This window comes from Tiliqua scincoides, chromosome 1 (genome assembly GCF_035046505.1).
Source record: "Tiliqua scincoides isolate rTilSci1 chromosome 1, rTilSci1.hap2, whole genome shotgun sequence".
NCBI classification, from domain to species: domain Eukaryota; kingdom Metazoa; phylum Chordata; class Lepidosauria; order Squamata; family Scincidae; genus Tiliqua; species Tiliqua scincoides.
In genome coordinates, this window is record NC_089821.1 from 205,985,689 (window position 1) to 206,006,406 (window position 20,718).

At 43.0% G+C, this 20,718-nt stretch overlaps 2 protein-coding genes across 3 annotated transcripts in view; one reads left to right on the forward strand and one right to left on the reverse strand.

Moving 5' to 3' along the window:
- MED23 (mediator complex subunit 23) overlaps positions 1-5,133 on the reverse strand; it is a 52,189-nt gene extending 47,056 nt beyond the window's left edge. For both annotated transcript variants that reach the window (XM_066614639.1, XM_066614630.1), the window contains exons 1-7: positions 5,044-5,133; positions 3,653-3,684; positions 3,465-3,552; positions 1,963-2,087; positions 1,693-1,804; positions 930-1,028; positions 110-211 (exon numbers count right to left, since the gene is read on the reverse strand). In XM_066614639.1, coding sequence (XP_066470736.1) covers positions 110-211; positions 930-1,028; positions 1,693-1,804; positions 1,963-2,087; positions 3,465-3,552; positions 3,653-3,684; positions 5,044-5,103 — 618 coding nt within the window. In that variant the 5' untranslated portion in view covers positions 5,104-5,133. The remainder of the gene's footprint in view (positions 1-109; positions 212-929; positions 1,029-1,692; positions 1,805-1,962; positions 2,088-3,464; positions 3,553-3,652; positions 3,685-5,043) is intronic.
- A 9,686-nt stretch (positions 5,134-14,819) lies between these two features.
- Positions 14,820-20,718, forward strand: part of ENPP3 (ectonucleotide pyrophosphatase/phosphodiesterase 3) — a 74,286-nt gene continuing 68,387 nt past the window's right edge. The window contains exon 1 of the mRNA XM_066611201.1: positions 14,820-14,894. Within this exon, the coding sequence (XP_066467298.1) occupies positions 14,820-14,894 (75 nt within the window). The remainder of the gene's footprint in view (positions 14,895-20,718) is intronic.

The following is a 20,718-nucleotide window of genomic DNA, read 5'->3' on the forward strand; positions in this document are numbered from 1 at the left end:
CAATGGCCAGCTCAGCACTGGAGGTCAGAAAAACCCTTTTCTGTGTCCTCTGCTTGTTCAGAAATGAAACACAGGCATTAGTTTATATCCAATCAATACTCGGTTTTACCCAATGTGGAAGTTTTCCCTCAGGGTACAGCTTTCGAATCTCTGTAACTGCAAAGTAGGCAGGTAATAAACATGCATTCCTTTCCAAAATATAGGCAACGACCTAGATCAAACAAAAGGGTTATGAATTATTAAACAAATGGAATGGAAGGCAGAAATTACATGGTACTAGAACACAAGGCACAATTAGAATTAGAAGTTTCAATTAAAATAATCCTGATACATTTAGTTTCAACCTTCAAACTGTGTTCAAGCTACAGCTGGATGTTATTATATCCTAAAAAGCTTACAAAAAGCCATCAGTGTTGAAAAAACCATCAGTACTGTGACGTGAGTTTAAATACAACCTTTAATAGATGTGCAAAACTAAAAGGAGACCATTTTCTGTTTCAGAACCTAATATCAGGTAATACTGTGGTATAATGCCATGGCAGCAAATACATTTTTTACTCTGCATATTTTATGTTTAGTAACCACAGCACTTGCTTCAAGTTCGGTATGCTCCATAATATTAAAATTTTCACTGTACTGAGTTGAATACATTCACTGTGATTTGATGGAAGAAATTTGCTTTAGAGGGAACAATATCAAGGAAGTGCTCTAGAGAGGCTTTAAAAACATTCTGTGCGCTAAATGCAGAGAAAATGGTCATTAGCACAGGAATATCAGATAACCATTCTTTGATGCATCTTTCTAACCAGATTTAAACTTCAACTTACAAAGGCTCCCCAAAAACTATTCTAGATTAACTGAGACAATGAACATGCCTTAAATGTAACTGATTCATTGTGATAACACATGTTGACAATTTATAAGCTTACCTCTCTTGCTGCTAAAAGTTGCTGCACAACAGCAGAGCTCACTGTGTATGGAATCGTTAGTATTTTCTCAAGGATAACTTTCAAGAGATCTCGCACACCCTATAAAATAGGAACAAAATTATTTTTCTGCAACTGTACACAATTCACACACTTTAAAATTTTGTATACACAGAAGATACAGTGGGCCCTCACTTTACAATCAAATCACTTTACAACAGACTCTCTGTAGTAAAACAAGGTTCACTATAGAATGGGTTCAGGATTGTCATCAACAGATATCATGGTTGATAGATAAGCCAATCAGCCATGCAAATGCAAGCACTTGGTAGCCCCTCAGCCATTAGAAGCACTTTTAACATCATGGTTGTATGTATGGAGGGAAGGATAACAGCCTACACAAATGCTGATACAAACACAAGCCTTTGAGGTAGTATCCCAGCCAGCAGCAGCTTTTTAAACACTGCGACTGCATATACCAGGCTTACTTAATAAAAGGAAGCCTTATATGGTACTTTCATTAGTACAATTGCGCAAGGCAATTCTATCACCATTGAATAAGATTAACTGTAACCTACATCACACAGTTGCTAAGTAAATCCAAAATTTAGAAAAGTGTTCTCCCTGAGCTTCAGGAAGAAGCAGTCATTTCAATTTAAAAAACCAACCATGTAAAAATAAGGAAATTAACTGTTGTCTAAAATATTGCTACTAGACATAATTAAAAAATATCAATACATTGTTTTTTGTAGTTTTGAACTATTACCTTGTAGTCTACACCACCGATTATTTTTCCGACTAGTTTAAACGTTAGTGACCAAAGTTGTGTCCTTTCCCATTCAAGGTTCTCAGAATTTAGAAGAGATTCACAAACCATTCTGGAGAAATTACAAACAAAACATGAGTGATGTATTCTTTAAGAATAAAGCAGGAAGATGCCAATGAGCATTATTCCTAAGAAGTAAGCCTTAATCAGCTGATCTACCAAACTTAAAAAGGTTCACACTTCTGCCTGTTTTGTCCAAAAGAAACATACCTAGGGGGCAGCAGACCAGTCTCAACAGCCATTGCTAAACAGTCGTATAGAAAAGAAATTCTTTTTGGACTGTGCTGGTTATGGATGAATCTTACAATCCACTGTACACACTGTTCGTGAGATTCCTGTAAAAAAAATTAAAACTGAATTCAGTTGCTTCTTCATTTTATATATTTTTATGAATAACCACAAGGTAAATATTTTTATGGATAAGAACTCCCATAAACAAACTGCATCTTGTAATTTTTTTATAATACAAGGAACTACCAATGTGAACAGTAAAGACAGAGAGGCCAAACTTTTCTGGTTGCCTGCAAATAAAATATGTATCATAATATTGACATTGCCAAGTTATCTATGTTGTGATAATCGGCTCAGTCTCAAACATGTTTAGTCAGAAGCTAATTCCACTGAATATGATAGTAAGTTCAAGTGGGCATGTCCTTAAGTGACTTGGTTGCTTTACAACAACGATCCAATGATGATTGCCCCCCCCCCCAAAAAACCTTGAACAAACCCCTGGAGGGAAGTAGAAACAGGCCTTCAAATCAACTCACAGGAGAGCATGGCCCTTCATGCAGTCCACTACCTTGAAGCCAGTCGAACAATATAGTAGTTGGCAACCTTCAGTCTCGAAAGACTATGGTATCGCACTCTGAAAGGTGGTTCTGGAACAGCGTCTAGTGTGGCTAAAAAGGCCGATTCAGGAGTGACAATCCCTTCCACACTGGGAGCAAGTGCAGTCTGTCCCTGGCCTGTCTCCCTGGCTATGGGCCTTCCTTCTTTGCTTCTTTGCCTCAGACTGTCGGCCAAGTGTCTCTTCAAACTGGGAAAGGCCATGTTGCACAGCCTGCCTCCAAGCGGGCCGCTTAGAGGCCAGGGTTTCCCACTTGTTGAGGTCCACTCCTAAGGCCTTCAGATCCCTCTTGCAGATGTCCTTGTATCGCAGCTGTGGTCTACCTGTAGGGCGCTTTCCTTGCACAAGTTCTCCATAGAGGAGATCCTTTGGGATCCGGCCATCATCCATTCTCAAGACATGACCGAGCCAACGCAGGCGTCTCTGTTTCGAACAATATGCAATATGCAATATGCAGTCGAACAATATGGGTGACTGCAAAGAGGACAAAATGGGGGTAGGGGCAGGACTGACATTCCACTACACAAATAACAGTTTCCAATGTGGGCCAGATAGGGAAGAAGAGAACAGACACCTGAAGAAGACACTGCAGTACTTACTACAGTGCATCCTATCCTTCATACAACCAGCAGGACCTGCCTGTTGCTGTAAACTACCTAAAGCTTTCTCAGATCTGTTACTTTTTGAAGCGATGACCCTACATTCATCTGGTAGCTTTACACAGGAGATCCCCAAAGCTCTTGGCAGCCACAAGTCCAAATATCATGATTAAAGTACATGTCAGATTATGAACTGTTTGGGGCAATTTTTTTGCCTCTATTTGGGAGGTAGAAAAATGTATGTCATCCACAGTTGAAATACTCACTTGGGAAAGATTGCTCCAGAACTGCCTGAAGGCCCCCAAGCAACTGATTAATTTGGCTCTCTCATCTTCAGGAGTGTCCATGAACATTCTGTAGCAAATAAAACCATTGTTATTTGTTAAGCTAGTCACTAAAAAACACATTAGAATATTTACTATGACACAAGCAAGTAAACTAACACTACACTTACCCAGGAAAAGCCTCTTCTATGACCTCTGTTTTCTAAAAAGGGAAAAACAAAAATGAGCAGATTCTTGCAGATAAAAGTCCTGCAGTCAGCCAATTGTTCTACATCTCCTCTCATCTATATTTAATCTAAGACTTTAAGGGCATCTAAGCAAGTAAATTAATCAACACATACTGTAAATAGGAAATGAAAAATGTGCTACTAAACCAGTGAACGCTAGGGGGTCAAGAAAGACAGAAGCAGAGGGTCTTAACCAGTGGTATTCAGACTGAATACAAAACCAGTATAAACCATGCAAGTTAAAACAGGCACAGAGCTGAGACACCTTTACTAAATGAAGAAGGTTTTAGTTTCTTCCAAAAACCTCAGGCGTGGAGATTGTATGGCTGTCTCTGGGAAATGAGTTGCCCAACTGTGGTACTACCACCAAAAAAGTCTTGCATCCTGCCAATCAGATCTCTGTCAAAGGAAAACTAGAGAGCAGGGTGTCCTGCACTAGCCACTTACTTACTGTGAATTTGCCTAAGGGCCCAATCCTATCCAACTTTCCAGAACCAATACAGCCCCAAGTTAAGGGAGCAAATGTTCGATTACCTTGATGAGGCCTCTGTCACTGACCCCACCACGATTCCCCCAGCACCCAGACAAGTACTGCACCTCCTCACACCAAAGACACAGCCCCCCCACCTGCAAAACTGGATGTCCTGACATACCAGACCCACCTGAGTCTACATAAGAAAAGCCTCGCTGGATCAGGGCAAAGGCCCATCCAGTCCAGCCTCCGGTATCTCGCAGTGGCCCACCAGACGCCTCAGGGAGCACACAAGAGACCCGCATCCTGGTGCCCTCCCTCAAATGCATCTGGCATTCTGATGTAGCCCATTTCTAAAATCAGGAGGTTGCACATACGCATCATGGCTTGTAACCCGTAATGGATTTTTCCTCCAGAAACTGGTCCAATCCCCTTTTAAAGGTGTCCAGGTCAGATGCCACATCCTGTGGCAGGGAGCTCCACAGGCCAACCACGCACTGGGTAAAGAAGTCTTTTCTTTTCTCCCCCAGCACTGAATGCTAGTGGCTGCCCTGGTACTGTGCGAGGGTCTACAGAGCATCCCTCTGCCCACCCCCTGCATGACTGTGGTCTCAGCCACGCCCCCCAGACCCTCCACCCCACAGGTGACAGCCCCCCTCCACACCTGGAGACCCTCAGCTGCCAGCCTCACCAGACTCCCGCCCTCCACCCCACAGGCACCCGCCCTGAGCCCCTGGGGGAAAGGCTGCTGGAGAGGCAGCCGCCGACTATCAACCAGCCTCCGCCCCCTTCATCACCATCACCCCCGCCCCAGCCTCCGCACGGCAGCTCTACCCTCGTGCCAGCCCCCTCCCCCACTCACCACCACCTCCTCGAAGATGCTCTGCAGCTGGGCCTCCATGGGCACCATCGAGATCGCCATGGTGGCGCGCAGCGAGCCTCTCAGCGGACGCTCACCAGCACCCCCACCGGAAGCCGTTCCCTTTCGCGTCCGGCGCTCCCGCCGCGCATCCCGCCTGCAGCTCCCTCTGCTGGCCGGCCGCGCAATCGCAGGAGTTTCTCAGCAGAGCGGGGGGCGGGGCTGTGGCCGCCTTTAGGTGCTGCAGGAGCCCCAGCCTCCCCCCGGAAGTGACTTGCTGGCGGTCAACTGCAGGTGCCTCAGACGGCACCCCGCCCTTCCCCACGCTTAGGGCAGAAGCCTAGGCGTGTCTGCTCAGGAGTAAGTCCCATTCTAGTCAATGGGGCTTACTCCCAGGTAAGTGTGGCTAGGATGGCAGCCTTAGGAGTCTCGCTAACAGAACAATTGTATTGCTCAGAAGCCAGTCCCATTGTGCAGAGCTGGATCTAGGCTGCAATCCTGCCCCCACTTACCTGGGAGTAAGACCCACTGACTAGAATGGGACTTACTTCTGAGTAGACATGCATAGGATTGGGTTCCTAGGCTGCAATGCTAAACAAGCTGAGCTGGGAGTCAGTCCCATTGAGTGCAGTGGGACTTTGGAGGAAAATAAGAACTTAAGAACAGCTCCACTGGATCAGGCCATAGGCCCATCTAGTCCAGCTTCCTGTATCTCACAGTGGCCCCACCAAATGCCCCAAGGAGCACACCAGATAACAAGAGACCTGCATCCTGGTCCCCTCCCTTGCATCTGACATAGCCCATTTCAAAAATCAGGAGGTTGCACATATGTTGCATGGTGTCTTTAGGGTTCAAAACAAACTCAGCAGACTGAAATTGTGGTGATTTCCAAGTCTTTATTCATTGCCAGCAATGGGCTTCTCTCGGTGGTTCAAAATGGGGAACACAGAGAGCTGTGGTCTCTCAGTGTCCCAGAGAAAAAGCAACATTCCCATAGGTGTACATTGTTTAAATAGTATTCTGGCCTCTTTGTCTCTAAATCTCACACTCTCATTGGCTTGAAATTATGGCATCAGAATTAGCTCGTTTTACAGACATTTGGTTGGCTAGGTTGAGAAGACCAATAAGAAAAATAGAAATTTGCATAAAACATGTCCAGAGCAGCACTGTTCACCCAATTATTACTGTCTTTGCCTGTCTCTGCTTATTCTTCTTTTGGCCTGACCTTGACCATCTGTTTAACATTCCTAGTACCAGGCTTCATAGGGGCTATGTGCCAGCATTGTTTAAACTAAGTTTTCTCTTATATCTGTACTTTAGGAAATGTTAGCAAGGTATAGTAGTAAACATATATTTATTCCATACAGGGAAACTAACTTTTTAAATAAAGGTTTCCTTTTTAGAACTCTTTTCCTATTTATTTTAATTAAACTTAACTTTTTCTGTCAGCTTTTAGAAGCTTCATTAATGTTTTGCTGACCAGTGGACTTTCAAGAATGTTGGCCAATTAGACAACTTCATAGACAATTTATTACCTCATTATGCAGGTGTTTCTCTTATCTTAGAGACACAATGTTAGTTAGCTGGACTTGATTTACAAGTGTCCTCATTAGTGAGACTAGATTAATGGCTGCTTAGCTCAAACTTTCTTAAAATGATTTGAGTTATGTCTCTTTCGTGGTACTAAGAGATAAGTTATTTAATTATCTCATTTCCTGGCCAGGTGCATCTTTGACTTCTCATTATTTTCAAATCTCCTCATGAGTTATGTTTCAGTTAAAACATCAAACAAGACTTTGAATCTTACAGAATTGGAATGTACTCTAACTTTTATTCTTACAATTAACCTATTAAATTCACTTAAAATACCATACTTGTACTTTAAAGAATAGCTTCAGTAATTATTAAAGCTATTTTCCTGGTTTAATTATGCCCAAATTGCTCCTTTTGTCCAGTTTGACTTCCAAGCTTTTGGGGGTGTATTCTCTGTTCAGCCTGGCTCCATTTATCAATTCAATTAACTTCTTGACAACTGGATCATTCTGAACTCATCATTCTGGCAGGCTGCCAAGAGCAACACCCTTCAGGACTGCCTGACCAGCTTCCACTCTCTGTCCTCTGAGCATACCCCTAAATTTGCCTTTGTTTATTTGTGAAATGCTTAAAACACTCAGGCTTCTAGCATTTGATATGTTCTTAAGCATTATTGTGTACTTTATTTGTTTATTTGGCTAAAAAGGGAATCTTGTTGAATCACATTCTAACATTCACCTTAGCTTTTCCTATTGCATACAAAATACAACTTTTGCTAATTAGCCACTCATCTTGACATATCAGTTCCTTTGGCAGTTTGCTTGGACATTCCTTAAAACTGGATATTCCTTTAGCTGGGGTCCTCTCTAATTCCTTTAAAAAAACATTTGCTAGCTGTCAAATAGCACTTTTAATTGGAATGATATATGACTGTACCTTTCACCTACTTCAAACTGTTTCAAACTGTTTTAAACAGAGAGGGCAGAAATGAATCTTGCTGTTTGTCTTATGGGATCATATATAAGCCTAACTAATTTACTCATAACATTGCATGAACAAGCATTTGCATAAATGATTAGTTTCAGCATAAGTAAACATGAGTAAACATTTAGCATTAAGTTGCTTACAGTGGCCTGTTGCACAAGCAGACCCTCTCAGAAAGAAAGAGAGAGCAAAGTTGCTTTTCTGGGCCTGCTTGAACAGAAGGCCGTTTCTGAGCAAACATACATGTTGGCTTACTTTGGGTATGCTGGACTCTTTCTCATTGATATATCTTGGCATCATACATTCATTAGCACATGAACATGTATGCAGTTTGATTACCTCTGCCAGCCTGCCTCACATACACATCATGGCTTGTAACCCATAATGGATTTTTCCTCCAGAAACTTGTCCAATCCCTTTTTAAAGGCATCCAGGTCAGATGCCATCACCATATCATGTGGCAAGGAGTTCCACAGACTAACAACACACTGAGTAAAGAAATATTTTCTTTTGTCTGTCCTAACTCTCCCAACACTCAGTTTTAGTAGATGTCCCCTGGTTCTGGTGTTATGTGAGAGTGTAAAGAGCATCTCTCTATCCACTTTATCCTTCCCATGCATAATTTTGTATGTCTCATTCATGTCCCCCCTAAGGCACCTCTTTTCTAGGCTGAAGAGGCCCAAACGCCATAGCCTTTCCTCATAAGGAAGGTGCCCCAGCCCAGCAATCATCTTAGTTACCCTCTTTTGCACCTTTTCCATTTCCACTATATCCTTTTTGAGATGTGGCAACCAGAACTGGACACAATACCCCAGTTGTGGCCTTACCATCGATTTGTACAACAGCATTATAATATTAGCCATTTTGTTCTCAATACCTTTTCTAATGATCCCAAGCATAGAATTGACCTTCTTTACTGCCGCCGCACATTGGGTTGACACTTTCATCAATTTGTCCACCACTACCCCAAGATCTCTCTCCTGATCTGTCATAGACAGCTCAGAACCCATCAGCCTATATCTAAAGTTTTGATTTTTTGCCCCAATGTGCGTGACTTTACACTTACTGACATTGAAGCGCATCTGCCATTTTGCTGCCCATTCTGCCAGTTTGGAGAGATCCTTCTGGAGCTCCTCACAATCACTTCTGGTCTTCACCACTCAGAAAAGTTTGGTGTTGTCTGCAAACTTTGCCACCTCACTGCACAACCCTGTCTCCAGGTCATTTATGAAGAGGTTGAAGAGCACCTCTTCAAGGATCCTGTCGCAGGACAGATCCGTGGGGCACACCACTTTTCACCTCTCTCCATTGTGAAAATTGCCCATGCTTCAGATTGCACTGTTAAATCCAAGCATGGATGCATGGAATTATAACTTGAGTGCAGTGGAATTTGCAGCACAGTCCTGGCTATGTTGTCCAGCTGATAGCCCAATCCCATGACTGTCTACCCAGCAATAAGTCCCATTGTGTTCAACGGGGATTATTCCCAGGTCAGTGTGCATACAATATGAGTACAGCTTAAATTCAGCAGGATTTGCTCCCTAATAGGTGTCTGCAGCTTTTAGCCTTTCCCCTCCCCCTTGTGGGTTCCTTGTAGTTCCAGCCTGGTGAAACAAACCTCTCAAGCAACAAGCTGGGGGAGGTGTGTGCACACACCTCCTGGCTGCCTTATAGTCAGTGAGACTTACCCCCAGGTAAGTGTGGATAGGATTATAGCCTAATTAGATTAGATTAAACTAATTAATCCACTGAGAGAGCTGGTGCAGTGTAGTGGCCAAGAGACTTCGATGCAGTTCAAATCTTGCCTTTGCCATGAACTCACTTAGCATCCTTTTGGCAAGCTACTCAACCTCAGCACTCTGGGGATAATAAGGATTACATCCAGAGAATACATGCAAAGTGCACTGCACCCTCAAAGTGCAGATGCTTATCGCTATTTGGGCTACAATCCTATCTTGAACTCACTTTTCTGGGAGTAAACCCCACTGAATTCAGTGAGACTTACTTCTGAGTAGACATGCATTGGATTGCACTGTAATTAGCTTGCCACCTGTTGTGCTCTGTTGATCATTGATTTTTACTACAGTCAACCTTACCTTTGACATTATATGATCCTGAAAAAGTGCATTGTAGTTACTAACTTTTTTCAGAACTTGAGTTCCTCTTGGTTTTCAAGTTATTTGCCTCAAGGCTGTGTATGTCTCCTGGTGCTCCCAGCTATTGCCCAAAGTCCAAAGAGCTGCTGCTGCAACACGCTGCCCCAGTCAAGCAGAAAGATTTTCTTGTGCATCCCCTCCCCCCCAACACTGACTGCAGCAATTCTCCTGCTTCAAAAGCTCTTTTCCATGGATATCAAGTCTAAAGTTCATGCAATTACTTTCAGAGGTCTTTGGATCCTGGCCTTTGACCTCAGATACCTTTCACCTTATTTAGATGGTCTGATAACATCAGTGCTGCACAGCTCTCTGGGTCAGCTTCTTGAACTGCTCTTCTCAGATTCTAATAGCCAGCATATATTCCTGTTCTCCTCTGTGTCCCTGAGCTAAATCTTATCCTTTTTCCCCCTAACACTTCCTGCTTCCTGTTAACATTCTGACTGTGTCCCCCTAACATGCCAACTGCTTGCTCTTACCTGCTCTGTAAAATCAAGAAGCATGCCTATTAATGAAGATAATGGGCATGGGGGCTGCTGAGAACAGCAGATAAATGAAACAATGAATACCTGATTCATGGATATGGGTGTGTGTGTGCCTATATGGTCTCACTAAGGCACAGCTATGGGGTGATGTCATAATAAACACCTGGACTTTTAAATGTACCACTACTCCACTGGTAAGGAATCCATCAAGATAATACATGTGAAATAAAATATACAGGGTAAGTACTACTACTAATTAGAGGCCAACCCTGAGAGTAAAGGCCCTCCTATTGTCCATTACCCACTGACATTTTTGAACTATAAACAGTTTTTCAGGCTGGGTGCCATGGTCTAGCATTTTTACCTAGTGAGCCTAAACCAATCTGAAAGGGGGTGGCTAACTATCACCCCACTAAAACCAAGTTAAAAACTGAACACTAAAAACATCAACTAAAACTCAACCTAAAAAACTAAAAACTAAAACCAGTCCAGTAATCATTTTGGTCACACTTTTCTGCACCTTTTCCATTTCCACTACATCCTTTTTGAGATGTGGCGACCAGGATGCAATAATCCAGGCCTTATCGATTTGTACAACAGCATTACAGTATTAGCTGTTTTATTCTTAATACCTTTTCTAATGATTCCAAGCATAGAATTCTTCACCGATGCTGCACATTGGATTGACACTCCCACCAGCACCCCAAGATCTCTCTCCTGATCTGTCAATCTCAGAACCCAGCTGATATGTAAAGTTTTGATTTGCTGTCCCAATGTGCATTACTTTACTTGTACTTACATTGAAACGCATCTGTCATTTTGCTGCCCAGTCTCCCAGTGTGAAGAGATCTTCTGGAGCTCCTCACAATCTTTTCTGGTCTTTATCACTTGGAAAAGTTTGGTTTCATCCGCAAACTTGGTCACCTCGCTGCTTAACCCTGTCTCCAGGTCATTTTTGAGCAGGTTGAAAAATACCGGTCCCAGGACAGATCTTTGGGGCACACCGCTTTTCATCTCCATTGTGAAAATTTCCCATTGACATTGACTCTCTGTTTCCTGGTCCTCAATCAGTTCCTACTCCATGAGACAACCTGCCCTCTAATTCCCTGACTGGGGAGTTTTATCAATAGCCTTTGGTGAGGGACTGTGTCTAACACCTTCTGAAAGTCTAGATATATAATGTCCACAGGTTCAGAAGCCATGCCGATTCTCCCTCAGCAAGACTTATTCTTCTGTGTGTTTTGAGATTCTATCTTTGATGAGGCATTCCACCATCTTACCTGGAACAGACGTGACCAGCCTATAATTTCCCAGGTCTCCTCTTCTTTCCTTTTTAAAGATCAGTGTGATATTTGGTATCCTCTAAACCTCTGTCACCCTAGCTGTTTTATGGGATAAGCTGTATAGTTTAGTCAAGAAATCAGCAACTTCATTCTTCAGTTCCTTAATGACTCTTGGGTGGATGCCATCTGGGCTCAGTGATTTATTTTCTTTAATTTGTCAGTTAGGCCTGAAACATCTTCTATTTTAATCTCAATCCAATTTAATTCCTTGGTCAGGAGGGGTTGTTTGGGCAGCGGAATCTGCCTGTCTGCTGCCATGAAGACAGATGCAAATAACTCATTTGATTTCTCTGCTATCACCAAGTCTTCTTTTATCTCACCTTTCCCTTCCTCACCATCCAGAGGACCTCCCACTTCCCTGGCAGGTTTCCTGCTTCTTCTGTTTGAAGAAGCTTTTATTATTCCTGTTTGATTCTGCCAGATTCCCAGTCCAAGCTCCACCTGGAAAATTATGCCCCCTTTGAGCTAATTAGCTTCCCTTCTTTCCTCAAAAATGACCATAGTTCTGCTCTGCAACACTGCTGGACCCCACCACCAGGGTAGCTTGCCTGTTCCATCTGCAGAGGTCCTCCTTCCTTCCCTCTCCTGCCAGCAGCTCCTCCCACCACTACATATTCTACATACACCACTATATTGGTCCTCTGCAGGCATTGGGCATGGCAGCCAAACACAATCTCACTGTCTCCAGCAACCTCCAAAGTTCATTCACACATCAGTCCATCAGCAGCTCATTAGCTCCTCAGTCCAGTGTCCTTCTTAAAGCTTTCCTCTTTCTGCTACCCACACCAAACTCTCCCTTCATCAGGTGCTTTTATGCCTGAGAGTCCTATTGCCTTCAAGTGGCTGCAGCTGTGCAGCACACTCTATGCTGAATGCCTGGGCCTTACCCTTAAAGGTCCCACTGCTGACACCACATCCTACCTCCTTGAGGTACCTTGCGCATTTCCATTACACCATTAATGTTGCTGGCCATGTGTTCCTCATAGTCTTTCTTGGCCTCCCATATTATCTTCTTACATTTCTTTTGCCACAGTTTATGTTCTCTTTTATTTTCCTCATTTGAGTAAGACTTCCATTTACAGAAGAAAGTTTTGTTTCTCTAACTTTGCTCTTTATCCATGTGGGCATCCTCCATGTAGATTTGATCCAAAGCCCTGTGTTTTAGACACACTCTAAACTAGAGTGAAGTTTACTTTTGAGGTCTAGGACTTCTGTGAACTGGGTGACCTACTACTGGGGCCTAGTCGTTAAGGTCTGAAGGTGTAAGTTTCACTTTCCCATGTTAGAATTGTACTAATACACATTGGTGCTTATGGAGAAGACCTGGCTTGCATTTCCACTACAGCTTAATCCACTTTCCAGTGTTGGGAACTCAAGTCAGGTGACTCAGACTTGAGTCGTGAAAAGGTGTGTTTTTCGGTGATTCAGCAAGCTTGCAAGTCACATGCATGGAAGACACTGAAAAAGACTTGAGTCGGGGCACTCATCCCCATGTGTACTGACCTGAGTCTGCCTGTGTCTGGGGGTGCTTGCTTACTGTTTCCACTGTGTAGAAAACCTCGTGGGGCAAGCATTCTGACTGTGAGCAGCAGGGAGTTTCAGCCAGGAGGCAGGAAAGAGTTAATGTGAGCAGGAGAGAGAAGGCAGAATTGGGCTCTCTTTTCCCATCTCTGATAAGAAGGAAGGAATGGGTGATTATTGGACAAAGGATGGGCATTTAGATTTTTATTTTTTTTTGGCTGAGGAAGAACAGGATGAGGAACCCAAGGGATTTCTTCCCAGAAGCTCAGGGAGGTGGAAAAAAATTATTTTGCTTGATTCTGCTTTCTAACCTCATGGCAGCTTCTCGACTCCATTGTTACTTGGGGAGGGAGCCTCATTGAATGATCAGCTACAGTGGAACTACTTCTGAGTAGGGCTGCCAAGGATCGGGTCATCCTGGTAAGCCTCCCAGCTGCTGCTCATGACCCTCCTCCTCCCTCTTGCTTCTATCTCCGCTCTCTCACCGTCCCTTCCACTCCTCCTGCCCTCTTTACAGATGGGCAGGGACATCAGGGGAGTGTTCAAAGAGAGCTCCAACACACATACTCCCAGGCAGCAGCCCTGTTTTTTCTGCAGTGGGCTTTTTAAAGGGGGGTGACTTCTGAAGTTGTTAGAGACATGAAAGGGTGACTTGGAGACTCAGAAAGTGCCCTGTTATGACTCTTTTTTGAGTTGAGTTGTGGGGGGCAGTGACTCTGTAACTCAGCTAGAGTCAAGCCCCACTGGGTTTTCCCAATGTGGGCTGCCACTTTCAATGCGCTTTTATTCCCCCAATGCTTTCTGTGGGGACTGTAGTGTGTTAGAAATCTGAGATCTGTTAGAGAAGGGGTGTCAATTTTGTTTCATACAGAGGGCCAAAGTTAGCATTTGTGGCATCATTAGGCAGAAAGTGACATCATTAAACAGATGATGGCCAGAAGTAAGCACTTTGTTCTCACATAGGAACTCATTAGTTGCAAATGACAGAAGAGAAAATTTGCAAATCTTGTTCATATTTTCAAGATATGAGAGAGCCCAATTATAACAGGGACCAGAGAAACTGCTTCCAGAGGCTGCATTTGGCCCATGGGCCTTATGTTTGAGATCTCTGTGTTAGACCTACCTTTAACATAGTCTCCAGAATACATTGGGGTAATAGAAGTGCATTGAAAGCTGATTAAAGATGTTTTGCGCTGTATAGTTTGTTTTTTCATAGCCCTTCTCCCACTCCCACACTCCTTAGGCATGACAACCATCCCAGAACTAAAACAACTGCATAATCTGCAGGCCATGGGGATGTAAATGATGGGAGTGGTTAGGTTGCTGTTTCACTTATGATATTACAATACTTTGAAAATAACTAACAGATCAGAATTAAATGAAATCTACATTCCTTTGTTTTTGTTCATATGAATATTTCTGGTTTCCAATTCCAAAGTCTGATTCTCACCAGCACTTGAATTTCCATTCTGACACACATAAAACACATACAGGAACTATGACTGGAGCTTCGTTCTCCAAACTGCCAACCACCCTTTGAACCTGCTGACTCCAGCATTGTAATAGTTTCCTCGTGCCTCAGCGAGGACTCTTGAAGTTGTTTATATTGTGAGACCAGGCGATGATCACTCTGTGCTGGGGTGCAGCCGAGCTGGAGTGCAGCTGAAAGGGTGGAGACCGTCAGCAAATAGGTCCAAAAGCTCTCTGAAATAGGGGGAATGATTTCTCCTGGCGAAGCCAACTTAAGTGGAAGCAGCAAGATGGAGCTAATGGATTTGCAAACAGAGGAGGTTGTTAAGAGAAGTACACTTCAGAAATATAAGATACTCTGTGCTGTAAGTATTGCTCTTTGCTTACTTAAAAAAGCAACATTCTAAGCTTAAGCTTATTACATGTGTAGCTAAGGTTCATGACATTTAACTCTACTGTATAAACATTTTCAGTATTTCCACTGAGCATCTGGAAATGTTCTGGCAGGGATCTGAGGATGTGAGAGCCTAGCAGAGCCACAGCAGGAATTAATGTTCTTGGGTGATGTGCTGCCAAAGGCAATTATGAAAATATAACACTTTCAGCGTGCAAGAAAGTTACAGAAATCTCATTGTCTGTGTTGAAATATATATTCTTCAAACTGTATGTGATTTTTTTAAACAAAAGATGGATTTTTATTACTGCTCTATATTATTATTATTATTTCATTCATAGCTTATTGTACCCTGGTATTCCATGATGAGTATGTCATTACAGGGCTTCAAGTCCTCTGTGGACTCTAAATCTAAATTAACTAAGGGCACAAGACTAACCAGGTCTACTCAGAAGTAAGTCCTATTTTGTTTAATGGGGCTTGCTCTCAGGAAAGTGTAGTTAGGATTGCAGCCTAAAGCATGCAGAAGCAAAAGAATAAAAACCTATTAAGAATACATGATAAATTCACATGTATACCAAACTATGGTTTGGCACCAAGGGCATGAGCCCTATTACTCTCATACTCCCTCCCTGTCCAGCACACTACACTACACTTAGTTACAGAGGAAAGGGAGGACTTACTGTGGCTCCTGTTGGCAGGTCTAGAACCAATGCATTCACACTACAAGGAAACTGATTTAGACCAGGAAGAAATGAGGAAAAAATTCCTGACTGTAAGAGCTGTCCAGCACTGGAACAGCCTGCCTTGTGCTGTTGTGACCTGTTCCTCATTGGAGGTTTTCAGGCAGAAGCTGGATGGCCACCTGTCAGGGATGCTGTAGCAGTTGCCAGCAGTGAACAGTGTTTTGGACTAGATGATCTCTAAAACGACTTCCAACTCTAACGTTCTATGATTCTGCATTCTGGTTTACAGTAAACCACTGTTTGGTGGTTTTTAGGAAACTTCTGGTTTTTAGGATAAATGCAAACTATGGTGAAGACATATTGTACTAGTCAGGAGTCCCCAAACTTTGTGTCAGCACATGTGTGTTTATTTCACACATAACCATGGTCAATTGCACTATTTTACTATGCTGAGGTGAATAGGAAAGGCAGTTGTGCTTTTTTAATGACTCAGAGCCCAAGCCTATGTATGTCTACTCAGAGGTAAATCCCACTGTAATCAATTGAGCTTACTCCCAGGTAAGTGTGGCTAGGAAGAACTGCAGCCTCCATTTCATAAAAAGATTGCTGAATGAATCCTTCTCAGGAGCACTGTACAGCTTTTTGCAATGGCAAAGGGAGAGGAAGACAAAAGAGGTTTCAGTATCACTGCATAACTGAAAGGTCTACTCTTGGTTATATTTGAGATTAAATTGCCGAAGAGGAGTGTACTTGAAGAATATTTGCATTCTTCATAATGGGCGGCACTGTGCCTCTCAGAAATGATAGTTTATGATCTAAAATACTGGGAGGGTTGGATGACTGTCCCTTGCCTTGAAATGGTGCTTATGCTTTTTCCCACTCTGCAGAAGGATGGCATTAATCCTCAGTCATTGGATTATGGTCCAATCCTTAGTCATTGGATATGGGAAGGCAGGAAGGGGATTACTTACCACCCATTCCACATTCTATATTGTGGGGAAGAACATTCTATTGGAAATGTGCCTATAGTAACCCAGTGCCCTCTGCTCTGATTGGTAGGAGTGCTTCAGAGGTCATTCCCTTTACCTGCTCTTTTAACAGAGGATTGAACCTGGGACGGGACTTTTTGCATGCCAAGTATGTGCTCTACCAGGCTGAAGGTCAGGTAGGCAGGCTGAGGTGGTCTTAAATCAGGAGGTAGAGGAGCCCCCCCCCCCCCAGCCAAGTCTACTTAAGGCTGCTGTGGGCTATTATTGCTTCTGACACTCACACCAACAGCCTCTGAAGCCCCAGCCCATCTTTCAGGCTGAGGAGAGACACTGAAGAAATTGCACCAAAGTGCTAATCTGGGTAGGGCCATGTCTAGACAGTGCAGCAAGACTATATTTTCATTTTGCCTTTCACTACAGGACCTGCCTATTTTTGTTCTCCTGATTCTAAGTGGCCTGTTTTTAATATTCCTTCTTTTTAAGTGCCTATTTTTGCCTGTTTGTACCAATACCCTCTTTGCTTTCAATTTATGTAAAATAAACCCTTATTATTTTTCCACACTGTGTTCCCAGTTTGTCTGTTCAGAACACTGAGTAGGAGAAACTCTTGTCCCTCATGACTGTTCAGGGCTTCTCCTATCCAGGGCAAATTTGGGCACAGAGGAGTTGGGGTTGCCTGGCCAAATGGCTGCTCAGATCACTCCTATACCATCTGGTTTCTATGCTGAATGAAACCTGGCTTTTTGGTTTTGACAGGATGTGGAAAAGATCCAAGGCTTCCCCTAGATTTAGGGTTGCAAATTCTTCTGCTTCTTCTGAGCTTTAGGAGTGTAAATAATACTTTTCTCTTCTCCTATGAAGAAAATAATACTTTTCTCTTCTCACAGCCTGTGGCTGTGCCACCTCAACTGCATACAGCTGAAACCAATTTAATATGTGTTTGCTTACATAAGAACAGCCCCACTGGATCAGGCCATAGGCCCATCTAGTCCAGCTTCCTGTATCCCACAGTGGCCCACGAAATGCCCCAGGGAGCACACCAGATAACAAGAGACCTCATCCTGGTGCCTTCCCTTGCATCTGGCATTCTGATATAACCCATTTCTAAAATCAGGAGGTTTTGCATACACATCATGGCTTGTAACCCGTAATGGATTTTTTCCCCCAGAAACTTGTCCAATCCCCTTTTAAAGGCATCCAGGCCAGATGCCATAACCACATCCTGTGGCAAGGAGTTCCACAGACCAACCACACGCTGAGTAAAGAAATATTTTCTTTTGTCTATTCTAACTCTCCCAACACTCAATTTTAGTGGTTGTCCGCTGGTGCTGGTGTTATATGAGAGTGTAAAGAGCATCTCTCTATCCACTCTGTCCATCCCCTGAATAATTTTGTATGTCTCAATCATGTCCCCCTTCAGGCGCCTCTTTTCTAGGCTGAAGAGGCCCAAACGCCATAGCCTTTCCTCATAAGGAAGGTGCCCCAGCCCAGCAATCATCTTAGTTGCCCTCTTTTGTACGTTTTCCATTTCCACTATGTCTTTTTTGAGATGCGGCGACCAGAACTGGACACAATACTCCAGGTGTGGCCTTACCATTGATTTGTACAACGGTATAATAATATTAGCTGTTTTGTTCTCAATACCTTTTCTAATGATCCCAAGCATAGAATTGGCCTTCTTTACTGCCGCCGCACATTGAGTCGACACTTTCATCGACTTGTCCACCACCACCCCAAGATCTCTGTCCTGATCTGTCACAGACAGCTCAGAACTCATTACCCTATATGTGAAGTTTTGATTTTTTGCCCCAATGTGCATGACTTTACACTTATTGACTTTGAAGCGTATCTGCCATTTTGCTGCCCATTCTGCCAGTCTGGAGAGATAATAATAATAATAATACAGGTATTACCTGCTAATTGGGTAAGAGGCACTTTTCAAGTGGGTGCTCCTTTTTTTAGCAGGGGGGGGGAGTAACTGGCCTACCTCACCCCAGCACTGTCTGTTTTATTGGCTGTCTGCTGGTATTCTTTTTGCATCTTTTTAGATTGTGAGCCCTTTTGGGACAGGGAGCCATTTAGTTATTTGATTTTTCTCTGTAAACCGCTTTGTGAACATTTAGTTGAAAAGCGGTATATAAATACTGTTATTATTATTATTATTATTATTTATTTATATACCGCCTTTCATGGTCTTCAGATTTCTCCTCAGACTTTATTTCAAGGCAGTTTACACAGGCAGGCTATACTAAATCCCTATAGGGATTTTTACAATTGATGAAGGTTCTGTCTTTCAAGAACTACAACATTTCAGATGGATCCTTTTATGATCTGGTATCACATTCTGGCCTCCAGTTTCCTCCCACGCAAGCTGACAATCCTTCATATCTTACATGGAGGGCGGCCAAAGCAGGTGGAAAAACTTGGCTCGGCTTGTCAGCTGCTTCAAGGTCTTGCCGTTCACGGTGCCAGTGGCTTCGAACTGGCGACCTTCAGGTGTTATCTTCAGGCAAATGGAGGCTCTACCCTCTAGACCAGACCTCCTGCCCAGAGATCCTTCTGGAGCTCCTCGCAATCACTTCTTGTCTTCACCGCTTGGAAAAGTTTGGTGTCGTCTTCAAACTTAGCCACCTCACTGCTCAACCCTATCTCCAGGTCATTTATGAAGAGGTTGAAAAGCACCGGTCCCAGGACAGATCCTTGGGGCACACCGCTTTTCACTTCTCTCCATTGTGAAAATTGCCCATTGACACCCACTCTCTGTTTCCTGATCTTCAACCAGTTCTCAATCCAGGAGAGGACCTGTCCTCTAATTCCCTGACTGTGGAGTTTTTTTAGTCATAAAGGAGAAGACAAACATGCCCACTAATGCTGTTCCTTACTTTTTCAAGTGAGTGGTGATAGATTGTAACCCTAAAAATAAACCCATCTTAACAGCAGTAAGATATTTAGTGCAAGAACTTTGTCAGAGCAGGATACTTTTTTTGGGGGGGGGGGGGATATATTCTCTCGTTGAGCATTTCATAAATTGAAATGTTTAAAGACCTTAAAGAGCACAGAGTATTGGCTGCCCAGGTTTCAGAGCACATGATTGTTCTTCAGAAGCATTAAAGTTTCTGGCAAACTTACTGAGTGGATGTTGATATAAACCATTCCATGGGTCTGTGTGCTAGGCATACTTGCCAAAAAAAGAAAATACTTTTGCTGGAAAGAAAAAAAAAGGTTTGATTTGTTTTGATATTGTTGCCATAGCTATTGTGAGGTATAACGTTATCTTATTGAATGCTCTTTCTGTAAATTTACCTTGTCTATGTCCAGAAGAAGGCCTGAAACTGTCGCGAATCCTCACACACTGGAATTTGTCCTCCTGCTAGTAAAATCTGAAATGGATTCTCCAAATGTGTACAGGGGCGAAGAGGTTAAAAATTAGACTCTGCCAACCCCACTGATAAACCCATTCAGGCAACATTATAAAATATCAGAGTTGTGTATAAATATAATGCCTTTACTAGTATTTGTATAATATGTGTTGGCACATAGATCTGTTATGAATAGGATTCCTGCACAGTATTTTTAGACATATATATTATTGCAAAGTGGTGCACAAAAACAGGTCCAATCACTGTGATTGCTCATTAGATTTTGTGGCCGTGGATGCACTATTAGACAGCTCCATTAAGGCAGCTACAGTGTCCTGAGATGTCTTGTTACTTGGATCTTCAAGACATGAGGGCTCCACTTCAGGAAATTCTTGTACAGATTTTTACAAGTGTTTTTACAAAGTGAATTATCCTGAAAGAACAACTCCTGAACTCACTTCAGCCGCTGCTTTGTTTACTGTTCAAGATCAGGATCAAACACAAAGAAAGGAAAGAGAGCACTGTTAATATTAGATGTGTTTGATTCAATTACTTTAACATCTTGTTAGATAATATACTGGGGAACGGCTTGGGAAATAGTCTCACTTTGGTCCTTCACCAGCTGATGGACTTTGATACTAGTAGGGAATAGGCAGAAGCTACACAAACCCTTGCCACACACGTGTCATTCTATATAGCAGGGGTGACTAAACCATGGTTCATGAGCCACATGTGGCTCGCAAAAGTATGTTGACTGAACT